General features: G+C 37.9%; 1 protein-coding gene across 1 annotated transcript; it reads left to right on the top strand.

The window, feature by feature from the left end:
- The first annotated feature begins 679 nt into the window (after window positions 1-679).
- On the top strand, window positions 680-7,137 carry LOC116063413 (claudin-18-like). Its single transcript, XM_031318393.2, has 5 exons — window positions 680-1,223; window positions 3,565-3,729; window positions 3,814-3,952; window positions 4,783-4,896; window positions 6,386-7,137. The coding sequence occupies exons 1-5, from the start codon at window positions 1,004-1,006 to the stop codon at window positions 6,525-6,527; spliced, it is 780 nt and encodes a 259-aa protein (XP_031174253.1). The 5' UTR covers window positions 680-1,003; the 3' UTR covers window positions 6,528-7,137.
- Window positions 7,138-16,368: the final 9,231 nt, after the last annotated feature.

Genomic DNA, 16,368 nt, shown 5'->3' with positions numbered 1-16,368 from the left:
GCTAATCGGCTGCTGGCTGTAGCCTTGACAGGGAGATATGATAGTGGTAACTCTAACTCGCCACTAGAAAGCAAATGAGCGCATTTCCCAAAATGTTGCACTATTCCTTTGAGAGCCCCAAAACTCAGCTATTAAATGGCTTCATCAGGACTGTGCAGGTGGTTGGATCAGATTTGATTGACAAGGGAACATAAACACACACCACACAAGTGTCAACACATTTTGATTCAAGTATTGCTGAATCCTGACTGGTGCTCAGAAATACATGACACATCATTTTTCCAACTATTTCAAATCAACGAACACAGAAAAACAAAACAATCTTTCAGGTGAAATCACTAAAACTATTGTAACTTTGGAAGCAAATTGTGTCTTTGTGTAGAAGCCCACCGCTCATAGTGAGAAGCTGTTTGAGAAAAATAGTTTTTTTTAGGGACTTTGAGCTTGATGGTTTGAATTCAAAACAGCTGCAAACTATAACAGTTTGAATTTAAAGTAGTAATCTGGGACATTTTATTTAAATCTGCCAAAACCAGCGGACCATTTTTTCCGCCGTTAAACTAGTAAAAGCGGATTCGTACACGCCCTTAACGCACCTGCGCCGTGCGCTTAGATCGTTAAAATAGGGCCCATATCATCATACCATCAGAAGTAGGTAGCGACCAACTGAATTTTAGGTTTTTCACAAACGCAATTTGCATTAAAAAAAAAACATGATTCAAGTAATAATTAGCAATTAAAGAACCACATCATGTTCAGTCTTTACTGACCAGAAATACTAAGCAACATTAATCTTCACTAATACGCTCCACCCAACTTCTTCTGTACATGACTGGGCTGTGTGCAAACAAACAGGGTCATTGGTGAAGTCCTTTTTGACTTCAGACCTGCCAATATCAAATTCAAACACACAGCCGCACTGCTGAGGAGAGGCTGATAGCTTTTGAATCTTGAATTTTTTGTCTTTTTTTCTGTCCCCAGCCAGCAGAGAAAAGACAGCAGCATGGCAGCCACTCTCTGTCAAGTAATGGGCTTGCTTTTGAGTTTGTTAGGGGTGGCAGGAATAATCGCAGCGACGGGGATGGACCAGTGGGCAACCGAAGACCTCTTTGATAACCCTGTGACGGCCATTTTCTCCTACTCAGGCCTGTGGAATTCATGCGTCCGCCAGAGCTCCGGCTTCACAGAGTGCCGACCGTATTTCACCATTCTGGGACTGCCAGGTACGCTTGTATTTGTCATTAGCAACACAGAAGCAACATGGACAAATAATACTTCAGGGAACCACAAAATTAGAATAATAATAATTAAAAAAAAATTTAAAAAATGATAGTTTGCTGGTTGAACGCAGAAAATCACCAAACTTTTTTCATTTCTTTAGTTCTTTATTTTTTATTTCGAACAAAAAATAACAATAAAATAAAATATAAACACACAATAAGTGCACGGCAACACACCAAAAGGAAAAACAATATCTATAAAGTTTTACAAATAATATGTTCAATCTGTCTGAAAAGGAGTGGGATGAAGCCAAAGCTTGTTATTTTTCCCACCCCTCATATACTATACTATATATATATATATATATATATATACTATGTTGCCAGATCTAAAGTGTTTAAAGTAAAAAGGGCAAATATAGCTGCATTTAATATTCAATTACTTATGTGAGTCTACTGGAATACACCCCACCCTTCATTACTAAGCGGGGGTGTGTGTGTGTGTGTGTGTGTGTGTGTGTGTGTGTGTGGGGGGGTGTTTCCCGAAACTGGGACTTAGGAAATTAGGTAAGATCTGATAAGCCCAGTTCCTTGTTGAAGCATACATAACATAAGCTGGAGTTCAGACACTGCCATTTCACGACTCCATGACATTGGTGCTAGCTTTGTTTGATCAGGACTTCTAAAATGGCTGCCTCGATGATTCAGTTAATAGGATTCATGTTGTCCATGTTGGGGCAATTCCTAATATCAGCTGCGACAGCAATTGACATGTGGAGCTTGCAAGACCGATCGTTTACAGTTGTTACCAATGTTTACACCTATTCTGGGCTGTGGAACACGTGTGTAGGGACATCATACGGTACGACACAGTGCAGGCCTTATTTCACCATACTAGGACTACCAGGTAAGAGAATCACACTTAGAGAGAAAAATGACATTTATCGAAAGTTTCTGTTGGATTAAGGAGAACATTTTCCAATGGACCTTGGAAGGTACTTTTAAGAATATTCGGGAGGTTTTAGGGCAGATTTTCTCCATTTCCCTCTCCTGCATAAAAATGCAGTGGACTGCAGAAAAGATGTGTCTCTCCGGGAATCAAATGGAAATTCGATGAGACATCCGAAGCTTAGCTGAGCAAGCACAAGCTTTACCGGAGTGTCACACAATGTAAAGTACATTTCCACACTCTGTACTTAACAGCTGAATGTAGTGTAGAGCATATTGTACATAAGGATATTAAAGGCTTAAGTCTAGAATAATACAGGTAATATCTCAGGCCGTTGAAAGATGGCATTTAGGTTCAATATGTTTTACATGGTGCCTTGATTTATAAGATTTTATATCGCTGCTGCTGGGGGGAAAAAACTGCTTTTTTTTGTTCTTCGTTTACTTGTTACTTCAATTTTTTTTTTATTTGTAAAGACATGCCATGAGCTTTTTATGTCTCCTTTAAAGTATATTCTTGATATTAATGTGCATGAGTATAATGTTATTATTTGTCATTTCTGAAAAAAAAGAAATTTTAAGAGATTTCAACCCAACACTTTCACAAATAGTTAATGTACCTTAAGACATTTTAGCTCCCCTTAAGTAATTTACTTTATAGTAATATTTTAGTTGTATTATATAATTTTAATAATTTTAAATATATGCCTGTCCTGTCATTTATAGTACATTGGCAGTGGTGGGAGAAGTTTCTGTGTAAAAATGAATCATCATTCATTTATTGATCATATGCTTTTGCATATTCTTTTTTATTTATCTTGAACCATCAAGAGCATGTTGTAGATACAAAACAAAATAAAAACACAAGAAACACAAACGTAGACAAATCAATCAGAATTTATCAAAGAAAAAAAAAAAGGATAAGTTCGAGAAGGATCAGGCGGAAGCATAATGCTTAAATAAAATCCTGCCCCTACTTCACAATATCATATTATTACAAAACCTAATATGCATATACGAAATTTTTGGTCATACATTAACTTACACAATACACTTACATTACCATTTATTTCCTATGTTTAGGTCCCTTCCTTTCTATATTGGTCAAGTATTGTTTTATCAATTTTTTGAGCTGTATAAAATGATGGCTCTGTTGGATTTCATTGTTTGATAGAAAAATCTTAACCTGCAAAGCAGTTAGTAACTGTCAAATGAATGTAGTGGAGTAAAAATATTTCCCTCTGAAGTGAAGCAATGCTCCTTAAAAATAATACGGTTCTTGAGTAAATGCACTTATGTTATTTTTCCCCCACTCTACATTGACAGCTTGCAAATCCATTTCATGAGAAACTAATGTGATGAGAACTGTTCTGAATGGTGTACCTTTGCCTTTCAGCTCTGCTCCAAGCAGTGCGGGCCCTGATGATTGTTGGTATTGTTCTCGGAGCCATCGGCTGCCTGATCGGCATCTTTTCAATGAAGTGCTTGAAAATGGGGAACATGGAGGACAACATCAAAGCCACAATGACTCTGACTTCTGGAATCATGTTTCTTCTTGCAGGTGCGGTAATGTACACAATGTCTAGTTCTGTTATTACAGCTAAACCATTGCGCACTAATTCCATTGTTGGCTCTTAATTTGTAGGTGTGTGTGGCATTGCTGGGGTGTCGGCCTTTGCTAACTTGATTGTGCAAAGTTTTCGGTTCACAACCTTCGCCGATGGTGGGTTCAGCTCGTTTGGAGGAGCGGGTATTGGTGGACTCTCAGGAAATCTGACTCCAAGGTAAAGTCAAATTAAGATGATGTTTTATCTGCTACAGCACTTTACGTTTTACTCAACAAGTCCTCCATACCATACGACAATATGGGTCGTTTGTTGCTACCCTCTAATACAGGGGTGTCAAACACAATTTTACTAAGGGAAACACACTGGAAAAAGAGAATCACATCAAGGGCCAGACATGCAAAGTTTATTGACATGCTTTTGTTTAATTGAAAAAGTAAAATATCTTTGACTGTATTACTGCATGTCTCGTTTTTGGACATTTTAGTAGCTTTTTTGTTGTTTTTCCAACTTTTCCGAAGTTTTTGTCACTTTTTGGTTCAACAAAAAGCCCTACAAAAGTCAGCAAAAAAGTCGCAGTCACAGTTGCAGTTTGGTTATGTTTGGCCACAAAAAGTACTTGGTTATGTTAAGGCACCAAAAGTACTTAGTTAAGCTTAGAAAAGATCATCGTTCAATATCTGATGTTACTTCAATTCCGATTATGCATGTGACGCTGCACGTCACATCCGTTAGGTAAAAACAAAAAAAAACTTGCCGTTTACTTTTATTTTTAAACAAGACTCGAACTCCACTCTCCTGGGTGAAAGTCCTGTGTTTGTTTGACCCATTTACCACCCCAACCTGCCCCCTTATGCAGAAATGTGGCGCTTTTATTCTTTTACACTTTACGTCCTGCTTTGCTTCCGTCATAATAACTACAGCCACTAGAGTGTGCTGCCACTATAAACGTAAATATGGGTCGTAATTGCTGCTTGAACAAACAACATATGGGAGGGCCTTTCGGGGGAGGACAGTCTTGTTTTACTGTAACCATTGTCTTCTTTCAGGTACACTTTTGGCCCTGCTCTTTTCGTGGGCTGGATCGGCGGAGCTATCTTGGTCGTTGGAGGCGTCATGATGTGTCTGGCCTGCCGTGGAATGACTCCAGATAGAAACACAGCGTAGGTTCTATCATCTGACACCTTTTCTGACCTTTAACAGAACTGCTGGGGATGGAAGCAACTTAAACAGAACGTCTCTAAAGTAAAGTAACGGAGATGAGTCAGCTGCTAAATGCAGCAGAGATCCAAAGGAAATTTCTAGGGAGCAGGCGCTACATGCAAAATACTAGTGCAGATTGTATGTTCACTGCTGTAAAATGAGTCCTGGCTTCTGATAAAGGTGAACAAAAATATACAGCACCCCTGGGGAATTGTTGGATCTCTGTAAATTAGAATGTGGTCTAGACCTAATCTATCTGTAAAGTATCCTGCGATAGCGTCTGTTATGATTTGACACTATAAATAAAATTGAATTGAATTGGATGTACTCTGTTAAGCTGTGGGGCAGTAAAAATCTTAGTTCTTTTGAAAGTTAAGGACACATACCCAGCAAAATCTAAATGCAAGTCATTTGGTATGTGTATGTTTTTTTCTTTTCTGCATTTACTGCATAATGCAGAGTTGCAAATATGGTTTTAATATTCATGAGTGATGGGATATCCAGAGACTGATGAGGAGATGGTGTTAGTGTGAGTCTGGCCAACACGTTCTCACTCCCATCGCGTCAAAAACCGACGCTTGGTCAGGTGCCTTTGGCGTTTGTTATTGACGCAAAAAGTCTCCTTTAGTGTCATATTTAGCGCACTTGGTCGGGAGTCTTGGCTTCACTTTTTGACACTCTGGGTCGGGACCTACGTTTAACTGACATGCAACACAAGAAAGAGACAGTTAGGTTTTGTAAAGATTGTGAGTGGGGTTACAAAATGTACTTTTTAGGGACAAGAACAGGCAACACTCTCCCATCGCGTAAAATACGGACGCATGGTCATATGCCTTTGGCGTTTGTTATTCACGTTAAAAGTCTCCTTTAGCGTCGGGGCTCTTAACGTCACTTTTGGCGCTCTGGGTCGGGAAGTACTGACTGACATGCAGCACAAGAACGGGACAGTTAAGTTTAGGAAAAGATCGTGGGTGGGGTTAAAAAATGTACGTTTCAGTGACACGCGGTACAAGAACAGTACAGTTACTGTAGGTTTAGGAAAAGATGGTGGGTGGGGTTATAAAATGTACGTTATATACGGGACACAAACACAGGTCTCCTGGGTCAAAGTCCTGTGTTGTTTGACCCATCCACCACCCCAACCAACCTCCTTACGTGGATTTTCACTCTTCATACTACGTCATCTTACAGCGCCGCGGCCGAGTTGCTGCTATGCCTGTTGCGTCCCAAACAGATGCAAAAGGGTGATTTTTGCGTGTATCAGACGCTTAGAGCCACTGACGAAGCGTCAGTATTTTACGAGTTCAGAGTGAGAACGGGTTGGTCTGGATGCTATAATTCACTCCGGCATCTTAAAACAAGTCAAACTAGACTCTTAATGCTTCGACTCTTAAAGTCGCAAATTTTATATATATATATGTTTTTTTTTTTTTTTTTTCTATTCTTCAGGTACGACGGGATGGCCTACAAAGCTGCTTCTCACCACACTATCTACAAGTCGGACACCAGACCCCGTCCAGCCATCAATGACTCCTACAAGGCTCAGAGTATGGAGGGAAGGCAGTCCAACCAGAGATTTGACTACGTGTAGAATCATTTCACTCCTATAGATACCTCTCTTTTATATTCTGCTGCTCTGTGATGATGTTTTTCCCTTGTCTTTGTCCCTTGTTTTCTTATTTCTCTCTACTATAATTTGGCTGAACTGCAGAACATTTAAGGTATTTTTTTATTGTGTTTTTAATAACATCATATAATCCTGTCACATGCTGTTTTGTGATTTGTTTTGTGACATTTTTGACACATGTGACACAAAATAAAGATCATGACAGACTAATTGCAAACCTGGAGCCGTTTGTGCTAGCTTTTTGTACTGTAGGTTTAAATGTAGCCAAGTGTTAACTAAGTGGAGATTTATACATCACAAAATTAACAAGATTCCCACCACACAAACTATTTCTCATCTAGAGATTAGTTGTTACTAAATATTAGGCCCAGTAACTGCCAGGTGTGGCTGTTGCGTAGCTAACTGAACCAACAACTAAATGAACGTTAGCTTGCTAATATAGCACCCATTTAAGTGGAAAAGTGGTAATACAAATAATATGGTCAATACATCCTACCTGCATTTGATCAAAATGCTATTTAATAATGATGTAAACTTTTGTGAAAATACATTTTACAAAAATGAACCCAACATAGCAAACAATTATAAATCATTATGCCAATACCGTTAGCTTAAATGACCAAATAACATTGTTTAGGCTAGCTTAATCGGATATAAGCATATGTCTCCATATCAACATGTACAAACGTATATATAAATAAATCAAAGTCGTACTTACACTAACAAAGTATTGTCTGGGAATTTTGTATCGTGATTGATTGATTTACAGATTAACGTCTTGACAAGCTACATCATGTCTTTAAGTTAAATGGTGCCACCCAATTTACTAAATCACTAGCTGTTCCTAAGGACTTAGGAACAACTTTAAGCACAAACTTAGTGTTGGATTTATGAATAGCACCTCCAACCCGATGCTGATATCTAAGATTGTGTAGCCTAATAGCCTATGTATTATGTAATATGTTTTTATAGACTAGGTATGATTACACTTTTTAAAAGTTACATTCCTAAAATAACTAATATAACGTTGGACAGGAACCTCATGTCGCCCTATTTCGTCATTTACATTTTTTTTAATAAATCAATGCCATTGGTCACCCAATTTTTTCAAATATTTAACCAGTGACAAAGCGATTTTGCCTGATTTGGTCCAAGATAAATAGCTCAATAAAATGTTTTTAAATTAGCCTTTTTTTCATTTTCTGAAACACGGTTCAGGACGAGGTGGTACAAGGTTTGTGAAGACATGCATACACCAACGCATTCTCATTACACTCTGTGCACAATTCAAAAACGTTGATTATTATTTTGATTATTGTGTTGTTGTTGTTTATCCTATTAGTGTTATCAATAAAAAATGCAGAGGTCATCAGTGTATCCATGGCACTTAGCTTTTATCTCCAGCCCTCCAGCACTGCATGATGAATAAAATAATTGTCACATTGTTTCAGGGTAATTGAATAAAGTAAATGATTCCCCTCAAATAGACACTGCATCTTTGATGTAAGCCTTGTTCAATGGTCAGATGCTGTGCGCTGTATGTATCTGGACTGGCCTTTTTTTAAAATAAGAGTCTATATTTTATAGTGACAAAATAATACGAAAGTGAATAAAATAAGAAATTAATTAAATAATACCATAACATAAAAATAATGAAAACATTTAGAAAAAAGAAAATGTTGGCTTTTTAAACTCCTCCTTGTCTTTGATAGCAAGGCAACACACTTCCTTTTCCTCCTCTGGGATGTGTCTTTATTTCCCAGGGAACGGCTAGAAAAGGGTTTAGATGATTTGCATGAAATCACATTTCTTGATAACACAATTAATGCACTTAAAGTGAGTCATTCATTGTTCTAATTAAATTATAGCAAAGTATTGGCTCTGCATTAAAACAATGACAAACCTTTTTTTAAGCTCCTTTTCTACTTAGTCTTTCCAGAGTGTCCTCCATGTTAGAGGAGGCGTGGCTCGGCTGGCAGTGAACACAGTCTAATATCTCCAGTATGGCTCGTGGATCGAGGCAGATTGTTGTAACACTTTTGTACAAGTTCTTTAGATATTTTCTTAGTCTCGCATTGCCAGACCTTCCACAGAGCTGCTGAGGAAATTCTTGCTAGTCTACACAGCATTCCGGGATGGGAGAAAAACATGCTCTGGTTTATTGGCATTTCTTTAAACCAATCGCTAATCGCTAAACGCCGTGCCTCTGCAAAATAGCCTCGGGAGGGAACTTTACCCTGCAGAGATCTGAGGAGCAGTTAAACCATAGTCCTCATAAATCTACCGGAGTTTAAAATTCCAACACAAAGAAAGAAGAAGGTAATGGACATCCGGCTGAAACTCCGGAATGAAACGTCGTCGATATAGACTAGATATTTTCTAATGCATTGCAGATTGTGAAAGATCTGATACAAAGTATTTGATGAGAACTACCTGCCCTGTTATGGACATGAGTTGTTCCACCTTAGTTGTTACCAAGAGGATTGGATTTGAATCAGTCAGTCAGTGGTGGAAGAAGTACTTAGATCCTCAATTCATAAATGTACTAGTACCACACTGTAAGAATATTCTATTTCAAGTAAAAGTCCTGCATTAAAAATGTAGCTTAAGTAAAAGTATGCAAGTATCATCAGGAACATGTACTAAAAGTATTTAAATTAAAAGTACTCAATGCAAAAAAATCCTCACATTTTAGAAACCGGAAACAATCCAAACAGTTCTGTCAATCAACTACAGTAAGTGATTTTTCAGCTAATCATTTCAGCTGTAATTGTAGGTAGGGATGTCCCGATCAGGTTTTTTTGCCCTCGAGTCCGAGTCCGAGTCATTTGATTTTGAGTATCTACCGATACCGAGTCCCGATCCGATACTTCTATAATAATTCAACTTTATAATACCTCCAGACCGCAGACATACTCGCGCTTTCCGCTTCAAGCTGCTGTTGTGTTCTACTTTGCCGGCATTTAACCAATAGCGTCTCTGCAACAAAGTGATGTCATTCCGCACGCGCTGCTGTTTCTGTGTGGGGTCAAAAGGGTCTAACTCTGTGCCACCGCATAACTATAGATGTGTACAAAAATAACAAGAATATGTATACATATATATCCGAGTCCTGATCGGGAGGTAACGTCCGATTCCGATCGAGTCTGAAACCACGTGATCGGGCCCGATTTCTGATCACGTGATCGGATCTGGACATCCCTACTTGTAGGGTTATATATTGTTGGGTAGTTTAATTTATAATAAAACATATTTTATAAACTTGAAAGTGGCATGAAAAGAAAAGACTCAAGTAAAGTACAAGTACAGTACTTCAGTAAATGTACTTAATTACATTCCACCACTGTTAATGGACTGCTAGTTACATCTTTTCATCAACTTACCATGTTTGTAGTGTTTCTTAAACCTAACCCTATTATTAGGTAACTGTATTTTATGTTAATGTATATCTTATGTCATACAGTTCTTCAGGTATTAACTAACAAAAATACAATGTGCAAAAACACAAGATTTTGGGTGGTTTCTAATGGTCTCTTCTGTCATACAAGTAATGATCGAATCATCACTTAGCCATGACGCTCCTTTTAGCTCAACAACAAAGTGGGTACAATAGCGATCATACAGTCAATCGCCTTTAATTGTTCCTGGTTTCCAAAAAATTAATTTGTAGTGTGGATGTTATTTGAGTGCTTCTTTAAAAAATATGATTAGGAAAGATGGTGCCAAAAAGAGATTCAGCAGCATATGTATTAATTGCAGAAAAAAGTTGAACTGATCTTTTTTATATTTGGCCTCCATGGAGATTTAACTAAAACTGGGTTTGCCACTTTAAGTTCCATTTTCCTCAGATGAAAAAATAACTTTTTCTTGGTAAGGTTTTTGGTAAGGTTGGAGCATGTAGAGCCAACAAGTATATCCTCATCCTTGGAACTCTGGCACCACCTACTGGCTGAGACATGCATCACTGCTCTGTTAATGAAGTGGGACATGTGATTCAGTGATTTTGTCCAGCTTGTATTAACCACAAAATTGCTCGTTTTGCCACTGACATGCTCAGATTAATATTCTAAGTGTCTGACAGCATTATGGAAAGGATTTCTAAGGAAGTCGACCTTTCTGTTAAAGAGTAAGATCCTTTTTTTAAACATAAAAACATCCGCGAAATTGCGTTCGCTAAACCCACCAGACTCCATGTAAATAAATAGTAATTTTAGCATCGTAAAATACACTTCATTCAAAGTCGACAGAAACAAAATAAAACTATGAAAAGCTGTTTCGGGTCGTCTTTCCACTTTTCCAACCATCACAACTCTCCAAATATACACATAGTTTACCGATTTACATGTAAAAATATGTTGGCTTTATACACGCTAAAAGTATTGCTTTTTTAAATGGAGTCTGGTGGGTTTAGTGCTAGCTACTTCAGATCTGTTTCTGGTTAAATAGAAAGGTCTCAAAGAGGTTTTAAAGGTCTATCTCTGAAGGGATCCTTTCCATAATGCTGACACTTATATAGAATAACAATCTGAGCCTGTCAGTGGCAAAACGAGCACTTTTGTGAAGGTAAATACAAGCTGGACAATTGCCTAATTGCCCAATTAACTTATGTACATTATAACTTGTTTCCCTGGCCTTTAAGTTAAAATTAGCAGAAACGTCTTATGGCTGATAAGGGTTCAGATTTCCTCAAAGTTAGATTTAGATATGTCTCTGGACTGTTGCTAATACTACTACTTGTTTGGTTGTTACAGTATATGTCAGTTATGCAACAGCACTTCCAATGCTCCAATCCAGTCAGATACAACGATAAAGAGCTGTAGACTGTTGTATTTTAACCTTTGCCTCAATCTCTCCCATTTCTTACTGTACCTCCAGTAGCTAAGCATCGTTCTTAGCTGCATGGAACAGGTTAAAGTGACACAGGATTAGAGTGGAGTTACAGTGACAGGTGTTGTTGTCAATGGAAAATGACTCGAGATCAGACAACAGATGTGTTCCAGCCCAGGCAGAACAGAAGCCTGACGGTAAGTACAGTGAAACAATGAAGCTGTGGGTGGAAGCTAGGACACATCCAGCTTAGCCACATTAATCTCATTAGTCACAATATACAAATTAAACAGCATAGGAGGAGAAAGAAGTACAGTGTTATCATATTTCAAAACTTTCTTGGTCAAAAACCAAGAGAATTGGTTGGTCTGACCCTTTCAAACAGTCCAAGTATATTGAATGAGCCTGACTTCTGCAAGCAACATTTTTATAGAAGAGGATCAAATGTCAAATCCCATTCAATGTGGGACTGGCCGAGGGGGTGGGATCGGGGGGCATTAATGTCATTACTAACATTTTTTAGCAGCTGACAGACATAGAAATACATACTGTGTGAAAAAGACAATCATATGAATAACTGATTAGTCATAATCAGGCCCACACGGAATATGCGGACGTGGAATTTTCCACAGAATGTTCGCAGATTTTAAACAAATTAAAAAGAAATTAAATAAAACTCAGAATGTTAACACATCTCCAACCCAAGCAGAAAAAAAAATCCGCTAAATTGATTGATTGATTGATTTTCATTCTGGATCACAGCTAAAAAAAAAAAATTAAAAAAAAAAAACACCAGCAGATTCCGTTTGGGTCTGGTCATAATCTAAAAGTAAAACATTTGGTGTAATATATATTTAAACTACATCCATAACAGTTGACACCTCGCACAGGGAATTACCCCCATTGTACATGTTGTAAGTATGTTCCCATCTCCACATTATTACACAGGAGCTCGATATTGTAGGTGTAAGGCAAAGCTGGAATTAAAAGTTCTTCTGGGAAGTTAAACCCATGAGTGGATTTGTAATGGATCACTTGATGTTGAACATTTTAATATATGGCACGAAATGTCCCATACTTTCCTCTATATTGGGCCTTAGAGCTCATTGCATATATGGCCAGAGAGTGACATTATTGGTACCGATTTTCAGTGCAAATTTTTCCATGATCATTCTGACACATCCAATGACCTTTTGTACAGTTTGACCTATTGTGTTCATAAAGCATAGCCTATCAAAAGCTGAGATCTAGAAAACAAATGAGAAGAGAACTTGTGGTTACCTGATACATCCACACTTTTCTGGTAATATTGTTCGGTATCTCAACACACTTCCCTCCTCAAAGCGGATGAGGAAGCAAACTTATTTGATATAGCATACAATCAGTTGTGTAGATTGCATCTCTGCTTCCTCTTAGTGGTCTTCGCTGGTAATTTGACATTTAAGGTTCGGGTCATCAGCTGCTTTATTGTATGAAATACCTCACCATGTTGTCAGAGAATCAGAGTTGAGTCAATAACTTCAGCTTCAGCACCCCTAAAAATAGCCTAGCGCCGCCTATGATCAACATGTAATTTATTAATATGTATTTGTGTCTAAATGACGTATAAACATCTTTTCCTATTCTATTTTGCCTGGAAACGCTTCCAACACGCTTGCATGTCGTGTGAAAAATAGGCGTCGGTCCTATTTCTAGCATGCATGCGTGCGTGTCATGCAGGCAGTGTGTAAGCTCTAACCTGTTAACATGCGAGCCGAAATATAAACGGACACGCCACACAGCTGACACGCTCACGCGATGCAGCCAGTGTGTAACCGGCCTAAATTACCTCAGCTAAATCATCTATGGGAATTACAGGTTTTCCTCCAGGGTTGGCCATATCTCACATGATTATAGTAGATAGTTTTACCCTGTGACTTTTGTTTACATTTACACTTCTTTTTATGAAAATGTGGTTATCTGTCACACAGATATGTATAGGTACATGTTTACTAATTTGAATTGTGATATAAAATTCTACATAGGAGCACTCTCTACAAGGCGATGCGGGGGGATATGCCTGATCCTGATGTTTTGAAAGTGACAGAAGCATATGAAGGCTTTTCACCTGACATAGCTTCCCTTATTACCTCCGTGTCCATCAGTGCTGATGTCTTGCTGGTCGAGTCAGCATTGGGCAAAGTTCAGGAGGGCAAAAGAGGTCTGGCATTGGAGCCACAGGCCATTCAAGAGTACTGTAAAGTGAAGAACAACTACAGCTACTGGCCTTGTGGCTTCATTATACACCCTGATGTTAGGATCTTCTCCCGATGGTGTTGTTTTTGACCCCACAGACAACCCACCCTTTGGCCTGTTGGAGGTACATGCCCCAATGTCAAGAGTTATGTTGACTGCAAATACCTGAAGCTCCACAATGACTCCATGAAGCTGAAAAAGCAACACATCTACTACTGGCAGGTCCAAGGGCAACTCCTGCTGACAGGTATGGACTGGTGGGACTTTGTTGTTTTTGCAAAGGAGGACATGGTCATTGAAAGGATCTACAAGGACCCAGAGGTGGCTGCAGTCATCAAGGAGAAGGGGGATTTTTTTATTTTTTAACTTTTATTTATCATGTTCCATGAAAACTTGAATCACCCCATTCTCCCTAGCTACGTGTTTGTGTAAAATGTAATCTCATAGTTCTCATCTCAAGTACACATGCATGTGTCTAAAATATACATGCCTGTAGCATGCTTGTGCATATAGTTATCACTACAAACCTATACATGTTACTGTTGGGTGTTTAGCTCATTTACAAATGCAACTATTTATTTATAAAAATGTCTGATGTATTTGACTGCAATAATTTGACTGATCAGCAAAGCCATTTTAAAGGACATGTGCAAGAGGTGGGGCTATGCAAATGCTGCTCTGGTTTCAATGAATCTAGACGAACTTGCAGTTGACAAATGTAACGTCTCCTCATTCAAAGACCACATGATGAAACCAAAGAAGCAAAGTGCCGTCAACCTATTATTCTCCTCCATTCAAAAGTTTGGCAAGAAATGTTTCGTGGATTGGACTTTGGCTGGGGGGGGGGTTGTTCTTTTCTTTTGAATGGTAGGCCAGAGACCAGTAGATAGCTTCTATAGGACAGAGGCAAGTGATTGGCCTCTGTTCCGTGGATAGACTCTGTTGGACATAGACCAGTGTACAGTGTAGGACAGAGATCAGTGATTGGCCTCTGTAGGGTAGAGACCAGTAAATGGCCTGCCTCTGAGCTCTCTAGGCCACCTTAGTTTTCAGCAGTGTGACCTCACAGATAAGGGTTCGATTTCCACTCCTGAGCCTTTGTGAGTTTGTGCGTTGTCTACTTGGGTGGCGTGGGAAACCAGTCAGCAATTGGGCACTCTCAGTATCTCCCCAAAGCTAATTGGTTTCTAGTCATTGGTAAATAGTCAACTCGTGCAGAAGTTCTGCCGATTGAGTTTCAATCAGGTCAAATGTTTGTGAAGAAAATACAAAAAAACCACCATGTTCTTTTGCAACAGTTTTTTTTGCATGAAAATTCATTTTAACCCATCCAATTAGCCTAGTCATTAACCTTCTAGAGCTCCCTTTATGTGAGAAAGACACTCTGACAATAACATTCAAACACAAATTCTGTTTACATTTGAGAGTTTCATACACCAGTTTTAAAATATAAAATTCTATAAAAATGTCACAGTGTCAGTGTTCACCAAGTCGCCTATTCACGGGTCAATGACAGATAAGGGTTGGTAAGATGAGCAATTCAAAAATAAGTTTAAAACTTTAAAACAAAACATGCCTGAGGTTTGTTAAAGTGTATTGTGTATTCTTTTGTATTCAAATTATTTAATATGACATTTATATTTTTTTAACAAAAGATAGAACTGTCAGCCCGTTAAATTGTCAAATGGTGTAACCACAAAAAATGATCTAATATAATAATATAATAAATAATAATACACACCTCCTAGAGTTCATGCAATTGCTCTCATGAAATTCATAGTTTATTTAGTAATATCCTATGAAAATATGTTTTATTATATTTATTTCTAAATTTTAATTATATGGGTTTTTCATTGTACTGAGCAAGACCATATGCTGTAAACATCTTGTTTTATGTCTATTCTTTGACCATTTGAGTAAAAATATCTAACCCATATGTACACAAAAAAAATGAGCGTCACGTCATTGACCCTCACAGTGTGCACCTTACTGTTAGAATAAAAAATACTAAAATGAAAGCTATTAGGCCTATATCATTGTACAATACACATGGGACCACTGTGTATACTGAGTACTTTTCCTTAGTTTTTTTCTGATAACCTAACAAAACAAAACAAAACATACATATTCCTAAGTTTGAATCAAGGACTTTTTCAATTGGGTTATTAACAAATGTAATAATCCTGTTATTCATATTTGATATAAAGAACCTGTATGGCAGCTTTACAAGAGACAGTGGAAAATGAATGAATGAATGTGCTAGGCCTATGCTGTACAATTATATCTAAGTGATTGTGGCACGGCTGCAAACGTGACTAGACTTCCTTACAGATTTTCAAATGAGTTTTACCTGACAAATGATAAAGTAAATGTTATTGACATTGATTAACTAAATGATGTCCACCAACAAAAACCTGCACAGATGATAGATGATATGCTAATATCAACGTAGTATCAATCACCATCAATAGATGCCGGTCCTAAACAGGCTTATAAGACAAACTATCCATTTCCATGTGTCTAAGACCAAATATAGAAATTATAAGAAAATGTGAAGTATAGTAGACTATTCTGTCTACTATACTGTAGATTTTTCTGCATGCCTTTATACTTGACAGTCATCAAATAAACTGATCTCATATTGTATGCATGTATTTTTTTCAGTCTAGTTTGCTACATTTTTCCAACTTTAAAAATAAAACCCATACTTCTCATTTTCATCAAACCAAAAAGATTCAGGATT

The sequence above is a fragment of the Sander lucioperca genome, chromosome 11, assembly GCF_008315115.2.
Source record: "Sander lucioperca isolate FBNREF2018 chromosome 11, SLUC_FBN_1.2, whole genome shotgun sequence".
Lineage (NCBI taxonomy): Eukaryota > Metazoa > Chordata > Actinopteri > Perciformes > Percidae > Sander > Sander lucioperca.
Note: the sequence above shows the minus strand (reverse complement) of the source record. Positions and strands in the feature narration are given on the sequence as shown.

Coding starts and splice junctions, on each gene's coding strand:
- LOC116063413 (XM_031318393.2), top strand. CDS start 1,004: ATGGCAGCCACTCTCTGTCAAGTAATGGGCTTGCTTTTGAGTTTGTTA. Junction 3,730..3,813: donor AATCATGTTTCTTCTTGCAG/GTGCGGTAATGT, acceptor CTTAATTTGTAG/GTGTGTGTGGCATTGCTGGG. Junction 3,953..4,782: donor TCAGGAAATCTGACTCCAAG/GTAAAGTCAAAT, acceptor GTCTTCTTTCAG/GTACACTTTTGGCCCTGCTC.